At 46.6% G+C, this 11,372-nt stretch overlaps 1 protein-coding gene across 3 annotated transcripts in view; it reads right to left on the bottom strand.

Annotated features, from left to right (window-relative positions):
* LGR6 (leucine rich repeat containing G protein-coupled receptor 6) overlaps positions 1 to 11,372 on the bottom strand; it is a 160,892-nt gene that overhangs the window by 7,650 nt on the left and 141,870 nt on the right. For all 3 annotated transcript variants that reach the window (XM_069074571.1, XM_069074572.1, XM_069074573.1), the window contains 6 exons: positions 9,648 to 9,719; positions 8,692 to 8,757; positions 7,206 to 7,277; positions 6,262 to 6,333; positions 3,544 to 3,669; positions 1,446 to 1,606 (listed from right to left, as the gene is read on the bottom strand). In XM_069074571.1, coding sequence (XP_068930672.1) covers positions 1,446 to 1,606; positions 3,544 to 3,669; positions 6,262 to 6,333; positions 7,206 to 7,277; positions 8,692 to 8,757; positions 9,648 to 9,719 — 569 coding nt within the window. The remainder of the gene's footprint in view (positions 1 to 1,445; positions 1,607 to 3,543; positions 3,670 to 6,261; positions 6,334 to 7,205; positions 7,278 to 8,691; positions 8,758 to 9,647; positions 9,720 to 11,372) is intronic.

Genomic DNA, 11,372 nt, shown 5'->3' with positions numbered 1-11,372 from the left:
TCTCTCTCTCTCTCTCTCTCTCTCTCTCTCTCTCTCCCTCCTCTTCCCTCTCTCCTCTCCCCTCTCCCCACCTCTCCTCTCTCAACAATCTTCATAATTATAAGTTATACACCAATACATCCTCTTCAATGAAAAGGCATTTGTTTCTCTTAAATCATTTTATCTCCACATTTGTTCTGTGCCGAGTTTGATTTCTCTGTTGTTGTTTTTTCTATCACAAAGAGAGAAAAGAGAGGTCCAAAAAAAACCAAAACAAACTCCAGACAGAAAGTACCCTTTCCCCTCCCTGCTGAAGCTCCCTGCCTGGCAGCATCACTTACTTCCCAAGGGAGAACACTTTCTCAAGTCATTGAACCCCTGGCTGAAAAGGCCTGACTTTGATCTCAGAGACCAATCAATGAAAAGGTTCTGAACCATTCTCTTCTCCCTGGCCCCACCCAACTTTTCCTTTCATCCTAATTACTCCAAAGACAGAGTTCTAACTTGCCCTAAAAGGCTCTCACTGTGATCACCATCCGTGGCCTTTATCTCAGATAAGAATAGTCCCCATGCAGTAAAGTCAACTCCAGACTATGCTTGATAAGGAATTGGAGGGAGGGGCAGGAATCATCCCAAACAGCAAACAATTGGCTTTTTTTTTTTCTTATTTGGCTCTGCAATATATTGTATGAGATAGGGGCTTGTTGTGTGGGTTTTGTCCTTTTTGGGGGGGGGAGGGGGAAGTAGATGTAATTTAATTCACTTGGCTCTGGCTGAGACTATAATGAGTCTGTTTTCCTTAAGTATGCAGACCAACAGTGGTGGGAATAGGAGAAGAATCTTGCCTGATAGGGTGGGAAAAGCTCTAGGTTTGGAATCAGGTGGTCTGGGTACACATATTGGCTCTGCTCTTAACTACCTGTGTGACCTTCTCTTGCCTTCTCTGGGCCTGTTTCCACATCTGTAACATGAGGGAAATGGGCCAGAGTCGGTTTCTTAATCATTTCACCAGCTCCTTGGGCACTCTAGGAAGCCTATTAACCTCTTTTCAGAATAATGTTTTAAATTAATAAAATAAAATACAGAAAATTACAAAAGAAATCAATCATATTGAAATACAGGTATCAAAATAAAGACTCTAGGTTAAGAATCCTTGAAGTAAATGTGTTTCTAAGGTCTCTTCTGCTCTGAATCCTACAAAACCCCTTTCAGTGGATGGTACCCTGGCATTCAGCACTGGCAGTAACTAAGCCACTGGTGGATAACCAGCTGAGACCACCATGTAGCTCCTTCTCCTTTGGGGTGAGGAAGGGGAGGGGCACTGATATTCTTCCCCCAACTGGGCAAAGTCCAGTGATTCCTCTCCAGACTCAGAGCCTCCCTCCCTCCCTTCAGTGCGTCCCCTGACTCATCCTCCTGTGGCCATTTCCTCATAAGTCCCATCTCTACCTCCCCAGCTCACTCACAGTGGTTCTCTGCATGACTGCCAAGAAGACCGGGTGGCCTCTTCATGGCCTCTTCCTCCTCTGTGTGGCTGTCCTCAGCATCCCACTGTCCAGGAGCCTTGAAGTAGCCAGCACAGGTGCGATAAGCACAGCACTGGTAGGCATAGGGCACCTCCAGGACCCTGAGGAGGAAATAGTGGGCACCTTAGAAACACTGGGCTAAGTGTGGATCCAGTGACTTCTAGCCCAGGGCCCACCACCCAACAGCCATGGCCCTTTCTATCTCCAGTTTGACACTCTTCATAGTGCCTTGTATGTTTAAAAATTATAATTAGTTGTTAGGGGCAGCTAGGTGGCTCAGTGAATAGAGTAAGGGCCCAGGAATCAGGAGGACATGAGTTCAAATCCAGCCTCAGACACTTGACATTTACTAGCTGTGTGATCTTGAGCAAGTCACTTAACTCCAATTGCCTTGCCTTCCCCTCTCCAAAATAAATAAACAAACAAATAAATGCATGAAGCCCCTTAAAAAATTAGTTGTTGAACACCATGAGGATCAATTAGAAACTCAGCTCCTGGGCTAATCTATATTGGTTTCCAGTATAGTAGAAAGAATTCTGGATTTTGAATTGAAGGAGCTGAGTGAAAAGCCCAGCCAGGCCACTCACTATCAATGTGACTTTGGGAGAATTACTTCCCCTCTATGGGCCTCAGGTTTCTCATCTGTACAATAAAGGGCTGGACTATGTAACCTCGAAGACCCCTTCCAATTCTAAATCGACAATCCTGTGGATCTGGAAAGCTCAAAGGTCCTTCTGTTCCTTAGAGGTGAGGCTGGGAACTGGGAATGACTCTTATTTTTATCTATAGAAACAAGCCCAGAGCGGAGAAGTAATTTACCAATGGTCACATTGGTACCACTAGGAAGATGCCTCAGGAGGTCTCACCACCCTATCGCCCGGTCTAAAACTCCATCATGTCATTTGGGTAGGGTAGAGATGGAGGGGGATAGAATGCTCTCAGCTCCCTCCACCTTCTCCTTCAAGGGACTTTACCTCTACATCCCTGCCCTCCGAGACACCCCAGAACTGTACTCCTCAACTTCTGCACGCAGCACTGTTGGGCTTCACTTTTAATTAGTACCCTGCAGGTAGCTCATTAATTTGTAGCAGACAAGACCTGGGCCACACAGACTGTCCTACCCTGAATGGAGGAGGCCTGAATGTCATTAGCACGGAGAGAATAGCTTTCAGCATATTTTCCTATTAGGGCAGCTCTGGGCCTCCCCAACACAGAAGAATGCCATCATTCCTGAGCTGGTAATCAATGGGCAGGCCAGAATGGTAAGGAAACAGGAAGGAGAAGAGGGAAGCAGAGACATATATGTGTGGCAGGTCTTAAGGGGAAATGATCAAGTATGATGAACCTTTTCCTACACTATCCCTCTCATCCCACCCCATGCAGGCTCAGTCAAGCCCCAAAATGTGACCAAGATTACCTAATCAATTACCTTAGTCACATAACCCTTCTAAGTTCCAGTGTCTTCACTTAAGAAATAATGCTAACAGCATTTATGCTACATATCTCATAGGGTTGAAACAGTATGTAAATGTTATTAATATTTTTAATAATATTTTATTTTCTCCCCCAGTTACAAGTTAAAATTTTTTTTAACATTTAAAAAAAGTTTTAAGTTCAAATTTTATCCCTCTTTCCTCCCCTCTCCCCTCCTTCTCTTCCTCCCCTCTCCCCTCCCTGAGATAATAAGCAATCCAATATTGTTTATATGTGTACAATCATGTAAAACTAAATGTTATTAATATTAATAACAAAAGGCATATTTTTAGACCCCTGTTGTCCCCTATCCCTAGGAAACTTCCAAACCCAGAAATCTGGATAGAGGATACTCCTCTAAAGTGAATTCTATCTAGTTCCAACAAGCTGTGTGACCTTGACTGAATCATTTCCCTCATAGAGGACTCAGTTTCCTTGCCAGTAAAATGAACTAGATGATATCCAAGGTTCTTTTCAGTTCTGATGTTCTTTGACTCTTAGTGAGCATTCTGGCTGTCCCTGGTGGAAATCCCTGCCTGATTGGGAGACAATGAGGGTCTCTCACCTCAGCTTGGGGAAGCTGTCTTTGGAGAAGGCCTCAGAGAGGGATGGGTTCCCTTTGAGCTTGAGATGTACCAGCCCACTGAGCCCGGCCAGTGGGAGTGTGGTCAGCTGGTTGTTCGTCAGGTCCCTGTGGCCGGCAGGAGGAAAGACAAACAATATGACCGGAGAGCTCCTTCAGATGCAAGATGGGGAGACAGCTGGGAAAAGAGCCTGGGGAGCAGGGCTGTGCTGAGGGAGGGTCAGCGTGACCCCCTCCTGAGCTTAAATGATGGGGAGAAGGCTCTGAAAATGGGAGCAAGGATTTATTCTGAGCCCTCTGCTGTCCTCACTGGAAGCCATTTAAAATGCCCCCTGACTCTACCAAGGCTCAGCAGGGATTGAGGAACCAGGGATGGAGAATAAGGGGCAGCTAAGGATCGGACAGAGAGGGACAAAGGGTTTGGGAAATATTTCCTTTCTAAAGCTCCAGAATCCTTGGGCCTGCGGCATGTGGTTGTTTTAGCAAACTGGTTCATATCCTGAGATGATACAAGTCCTCTGTCCTCAGGGTGCAGACACCCCTTGGAGGTTTCCTGTCCTTCTCAAGAGAGCCCAGGCTAATCAGAAATGTTCCAGGGGAATGTCTCCTTTTTCCATCCCATTCTCCTGGCTCTATTTTTGTTCTTCCGTCAGAACAAGAGGTCACTGTCTGTGGTCTCAATGTAGGCTCTGATTCGGAGTCAACGGCCTGGGAATCCTTGTGCACTGCAGTTACTTTTAGAGGTGAACAGAGTTGAGAGCCAGGAACACCCATGTTATTCTACCGGATAAACCCAGGGGGCCAAAGCTCCAAAGCAAACACCACAGCCACAGACTATGTCTGAGAGGCCGGCTGGAACTGTGGGAAGAGTCCCAGATTCAAGAGCCTGGTGGCCTAGGCTTTGGTCGTGCCGCCTCCACTGATATATGGTGTGTGTGTGTCCTTGGACATGTTACATCTCTAAACCTTAGCCCCTCACCTGCAGCAAGAAAGGATGGAATACTTATGTGGGCACCTCACAGTGGGAAGCCAAGGTGACATAGGATGATGCCTGGGAAAGAACTTTGAAAAGCAGAAAGCATCTTAAAACTCTGAGAGATAGCTATTGTCCTTGGTTCAGGAAGTCATTTCACATCAGCCTGGTAGCACCTGCTTGTAGGTGATCACTAAGGTCCCTTTCATATATAATGGAATCTCTATGGAGGCCAGGTGGTACAGTGGAGAGGTCAGCCCTGCCTCTTCCCCACAATGGTTGGATGAATCTGGTCAGTCACTCAATAAATATTTATTAAATGCCTACACTGTGGGCTGGGAATGCTGTAAGTTTGTTGATCTGCAGTATAGAGGAAGTTTCCACACTGAGCTACCTACAAGGTAACTCAGGGAAACTGAGTCTAGATGAAAGAGTGAGGGACAAAGAGAGAGAAAGAGAGGAAGTAAAGAGAAGAGAGAGAGAAAAAGAAAGGGAGAGAGAGGGGGGGAGAGAGAGAGAGGGAGAGAGAGGGAGGGAGAGGGAGAGAGAGAGAGGAGAGAGAGAGAGAGGAGAGAGAGAGAGAGAGAGAGAAAGAGGGAGGGAGAAGGAGAGAGATAAAGAGAGAAAAAGAGAGAGAGAGAAGCAATATGGGCATAGTGGGTAGAATGCTGATTTTGGCAACAGGAAGATTGTGGTTCAAATCCTACCTGGGACGCTAAAGAGTTATGTGATCCTAAATAGGTTATTTAACCTCTCTGGGCCCTAGTTTTCTTGTCTATAAAATAGGGGGATTGAATTCAGCTCTGACTTCTAAGCTCCTTTCTTGCTCTTTTATAAGGTAAATTCCTTACAAGTAGGGATTATTTAATTTTCTAACTTTTTCTTCTCATCATTTAGCACAGTGCCGGGCACATAGAACACTTAATAAATGCTCATGGATGGATTGATTGACCCTTCTTTTTAGAACTTGAAGCCATTTACAATGCAAAATGAAGGGCATCCAGTTTTGTTAAAATGAAAATTATACTATTCAAAATTCACAAGATCAAATTAAGTTATAAAGAAATATAAATAATTATAATGTGGAATTATTCCGAAGGTAAGTTATTAGCATTTACACTTTTGAAATCATTAAAAATTAAAACTGCACTAAGAGTTTTGGGACACACTGTATAATCAATTAAACATATATCTTCCAGAAAAAAAAAAAAGAACATAAAGCGGTTTATCAGAATCACAGCCTCCAGCTGTCTCCCAAAATGACATGCCCTAAGCTACCACCCCAACCAGTGGGCCTCTAGGGAGTGTCCCTCTTTGGGACGCCTTGGCTGAGATCCTACATAGACAAAAATGTTTCCATCTCTATGAAGAAATCCCAGCAGGAGGAATCCTAAAGGCATCGAGGGCTTTTTGGTGAAGAAAAGGCAGAGAAGGGTTAGTGAGAGAAGGTAGATGTGCACAATGAGGGTTGGTACCCTGGAAATGTGCGAAAACCCCAGTTCACAAAAGAGACTCCCACTATTTATTCTGTCATACCGCCTATCAGAGGGGCCCTGCACATGAATGATTAGGCAAGGTGCTCACCACTCTGTGATGCATGATCAAACACTCCCAAGCACTCCCTCCTTGGGGCATTCATCCCCCCTATTTCCCAGGCCTGGTGGAGTAGCTTTAAATCTTAGCTCCTACCTCAGGTAACCAGAGAAAGGCGAAGGCTGAGTACTCACAACTTGACCAGGGAGTGGAGCGTTACAAAAGCTTCTGGGTGGATGAATCGAATGACATTCCAGCTCAGGTCCCTACGGCAGCCAAAGGGAATAGCAGAGGTGAAGTTAGGAAAGGAATTGAAGCTGCTACGCTGCTGACTTAGTTTTCCCAACCAGTATTCTCATGACTCTTCATAAGACTGACTGCAACCTACTCAAGTAGGAAGGTACCACTTGACCCCAGGACAGAAGAGGCAGCAGCTAGGCTCACAGTCCCACAGACCCTTGGGTGCTAGGATGGGAAATGGTTTGAGAAATCATCTATAATGCTGGCACAGGCCAATAGTTGAGGGATATGTGGGTGGGAGAACGTGTTAGGCAAACTCTAATTGTCTCAGTGTCTAGAAGCGAGAGAAAGTATATGTGTATTACATGCTTATCGATAGGTGTTGCATATGCGCAGATCTGTATGGGCGTGTATTGCATGTGTATAGATTTTATCTAGCTATGCAAGTCCCCATATAGGTATTGAATGCCTGTATATCCATATGTGTACATATGTCTGTATAGAAATGATTATATGTACATGTATACATATATGTGTATATACACACATATATACTTTGCATGTTTTTATGGTATCAGTATTCAGGGGTATGCGTGCATGCTTATACTATATGTATGCTTGGGGGGTGGGGTGCAACACCTTTCACCAGAAGTATATTGCCCTAGGGGGGCGGCTAGGTGGCACAGTGAATAGAGCACTGGCCCTGGAGTCAGGAGGACCTGAGTTCAAATCCAACCTCAGACACTTAACACAAAAACTAGCCATGTGACCTTGGGCAAGTCACTTGACCCCAATTGCCCCTCCAAAAAGCAAAAAAAAAAAAGCATATTGCCCTTCCTGAGAGCTCCCCAGGACATCCTAGGCTGTAATGAGGTATAGGGAACTCTCTAGTACTCACAGGGCTCGAAGGGCACTCAGCTGGCTGAAGGTGTCAGCACCAATTTCCCACATCTGATTGTGCTGGAGGCCGCTAAGGCAGAAAGAGAAAACAGGGTGAGAAAGGAAAGGGGACAGTGGGGAGGCTCTGGCCCTGCTCCCCACTCTAAGAGGAGGGAGGAAGCTCCCCGTTTCTCCTGGCGTAGGAAGAAAGGGCCCAGCCCGAGGAAGTCACCAGGATTAAGTGGAGCAGATGGGTATCCGGTTGCCTTGGGTAAGTGGGTCAAGAAACAAAGCCACAAAACCACCAGTGTGGCCCAGAGGAGTCAGCTTTCAGAGCTCCCACTGGGTCTGGATCCCAGCCCCATCCCTTCTTTGTCACTAGGCCCTCCCATTCCCTGAATGAGGCATCCTCCCCAGATACCTGAATCAATTAGGCTACCCCACCCATGACTTATTGAAATGGGGGTTCCTTGGATTAACTGATCCCTTAAAATGCCCCCTGAATCAGTAGCAACCTTTTCCCAGTTTCAAGGATCTGCTTCTAGGTTCCTTAGAATAGTTCCTTAGAATAGTTGGCATAGATGAACTGGGCGCCCCTTCACAGTCCCTGGGCTCTAGGAAAATTATCTCCAAAATGTGTACCAGGATACTCTGGGGGGCTATGGCCTAACCTCAAGGGAGCCATGGTACAAAGCCATGGGATGTGTAATTACATTTACAACTTCTTTAGAGAGCCAGTTTTGAGACTGGTATCCACACCTATTCTTCACCCATGGTAGCCCAGCATTCTTTCACCTTACCCTTTTCTACTTTGTTACAATCTACCAACCTTCCTTCTTCTGGACTAGGCTCAGGCCCAGAAGCTCTGGCAGCCCCCAGGTCAACTTTGCCCTTACAAAGCCTAAGACTCTTAAAAATGACATTTCTCAGTGAAATTCCAGGCTGTTTCCTAGATTTGGCACGGCCCTATTGTAATCCAGCCTTACAGAGCCATGTAGATACCCTCTCCTCAGCTTTTCCCCCTTTTCCCCATAACATTCCTCCACTTCCCTACCTACCCCTACAGGAGTGAGAATGATCCAAAGTTTAGTTTTCAACCAAGCTCCTCAGGAAAGCCTTCCCCCCATTCTTCAGCTGAAAGAATAGCTTTTCTTGCATTTATATATTTCCATTGATGTTATTTGTGTATTTGTCTTGGCCCCCTCATCCTCCACTGCCACTGAACCATCAGATCACTGGGGACAGGGACCATGCCTGCTCCTTACTCTGAATCCCAAGTGCCCTCCAGGGCTCCAGACCTGTGTGCACCAAAATGCCTATGAAGGCAGTGACAGCAGCAATAAAAAATTCTGTAGGGCTTGAACAATTCTGAGCCTAGAAATAAGTGGTGGAAATCTCCCCTTAGTAAAAAGCCACGACTCGATTTTGGACTTTTCTGCCCTGTTCCTCCAAACAGACTTTGGAAAGCCAGCTTGGTTTCCCCAGCCTCCCTCCTTTTGACTCACATTTCTTCCAGTTTCTGACACCTGCGTAGACTGGGCAGCAACTCGATTTGATTATGAGAGAGTTCACTGCAGGGAGGAAGGAAAAAGCCAAGACAGGCGGTAAAGAAGCAGGCTATGTGTATGGGGAGCATATTATATTGTAGGGATGGGGAAAGCTTATCTGGGGGAAGGGCAGTGGAGGGGTGCTGTCTTTCCCCCCCCAGCGGGGAAGTCAGGAGGCCCAGGGGGCAGATCCACTGCTCACACACCTGACACTCGGACATCAATTTCCTTTTTCACTTCCTAAAAACTGACAGGACTCTTCCACCCCTCTTACCTCTACTAAACCTTGATCTCCTACAGCCTGGCCAGGAGAGAATTCAGCAGGGTGTTTCTCCTGTGAGCCCTGGCCCAGCTTCATTGACTATGGGCTGGGAAGCACTAGGTAAGGGGAGAGGATAGGGGCTGGAGAGAAGACCCATGAAGGGAGCAGGGGATGGAGAGGCACTGAGAAATGGAAGGAAGGAAACTAGGGGAAAGAGTGACCAGAGGCAGGGACTACCCAGAGTGGGAGAAAATGAGTAGGATGAGTTTTATGTCAACTGATGCGGATTTATGCACATAATCATCTTTCCAATTAAGGGTTCTGGAGCCATCTGCTCAGACATTTAGGGAACCTAACCGAATGCCCTCAGAATCAAAACCAGAGACAAGGAGGAAGCACAACTCCCTTGGCTTCACAGAGAGCAAGGCTGCACAAATGCCCCGGGGTCTCATGGGAGATTTATTTCCCTTGTATAAACCCAGCTAAGAAGGAAGGCCTTTTTTTTTGGCAGGCTCTCAGCAGGGCCTGGATCTGTCTCTCTGTCAGGGGCACCATCTGGCCTAGTGGGATAGGAGTAAAATGGGCATTTCTAAGGCCATGGGGAAAAGGGGACTATGAGGTCAGGGCTGGGGCAGGCCCAAGAGCTACTCACAGGACTCGGAGTCTGGGGAGCTGTTGGCACATCCCCAAGGGGAGCAGCCGGATGCCTGCCCTTGTCAGGGTCCTGGGGGGAGAAGACAAATAGTGTTGGCACCTAGCCTAGAGCCCACGACCCCCCTTTCCCTCCAACTTCACCCCACAGCTTCCCCTCTCTGGATTTCTGGGTCTGATGCTGATGTGGAAGGACAGAGCCAACAATAGAACCAGGCACCAGGCAGCAAGAGAGAGACAAAAGTCTGGGGGTCTGGTTGGGGGGGAGAAGAAAGTACAGACATATTTGTTGGGGTAAGGGGTGAGAATGATCCAGAGTTGAGCTCCTAACCAAGTTCTTCAAGAAAGTCTTCCCACTCACTCTTCAATGGACAGAATAGTTTTTTCTCATCTCTCATCTCCCTCTCTTTCGTTGCATTTATATATTTCGGTAGATTCCATGTATATATTTGTCTTGTCCCTGTCACCCTACCCCCCACCCCCCACTACTGCTATTGAGCTATTAGGTCACTTGGGACAGGGACCATGCCGCCTTGGAGCAGGCTGGGGTGGGAAGTGAGAGCACCAAGCCAGGGACCAGAGGACATAGAGAAGGGAGCATGCAATGCTTCGGTCATGTTGAATGGTCCCTGAATACCCGGGGAACTCAGAGAACATTTACCCCTATTCCTATTCTATCTCAGGGTCTGATCTTCCCCAAGAGCAGAAGACGGATACACATCCTTGGCAGAGCTTTACTTCTCCCTGGGAAGACAGTTGAGCACATTGTTCTCTGAGCTCCAGGGAGGGCCTTCTCATCCTGGAGCGTCTCCCCACCCCTTTGGCCCCCTCCCTTCATTGGTGCACTACTCCTAGAACCACCATTTTGAGGAAGGACCCAGGGCCACCATCTTTAATTCCTTCCCTGGCTCTGCTCCTCACTCACTGGACTTCATCAACATTTCCCCTCTTCCCTATTTTCAATTCTCTTTTGTGTGTGGTCTTCTCCCATTAGAAAGTAAGTTCCTTGAGGGCAAAGACTGTGTGTGTGTGTGGGGGGGGGGGATGCTTGTTTCTTGTATTTGTGTACTCAGTGCTTGGTACATAGTAGGTGTTAAATAAATGCTCACTGACTTGGTTTCACAAGGGGTGGAAGGAGATTTGGGAATCAGAATAGGGATGGTTAAGAGGCAGGAAGAGAAGGTTACATACATAGGAAGAGGAGAATGTTACATGCATAGAAAGAGGAGAAGATTACATTCATAGAAAGAGGAGAATGTTACATGTATAGAAACAGGAGAATGTTACATGCATGGAAAGAGGAGAAGGTTACATGCATAGAAAGAGGAGAAGATTGCATGCATAGAAAGAGGAGAAGGTTACATGCATGGGAAGAGGAGAAGGTTACATGCATGGGAAGAGGAGAATGTTACATGCATAGAAAGAGGAGAAGATTACATGCGTAGAAAGAGGAGAAGGTTACATGCATGGGAAGAGGAGAAGATTACATGCATGGGAAGAGGAGAAGGTTACATGCATGGGAATAGGAGAATGTTACATGCATGGGAAGAGGAGAAGATTACATGCATGGGAAGAGGAGAAGGTTACATGCATAGAAAGAGGAGGTTACATGCATAGAAAGAGGAGAAGGTTACATGCATGGGAAGAGGAGAAGGTTACATGCATGGGAAGAGGAGAATGTTACATGCATAGAAAGAGGAGAAGGTTACATGCATGGGAAGAGGAG

Source organism: Petaurus breviceps, unplaced genomic scaffold (assembly GCF_028583685.1).
Source record: "Petaurus breviceps papuanus isolate PSGF00001 unplaced genomic scaffold, PetGlider_PUasm1.0 90895, whole genome shotgun sequence".
Classification (NCBI taxonomy): domain Eukaryota; kingdom Metazoa; phylum Chordata; class Mammalia; order Diprotodontia; family Petauridae; genus Petaurus; species Petaurus breviceps.
The sequence above is the reverse complement of the archived record's forward strand: the minus strand, read 5'-3'. Positions and strand labels throughout refer to the sequence as shown.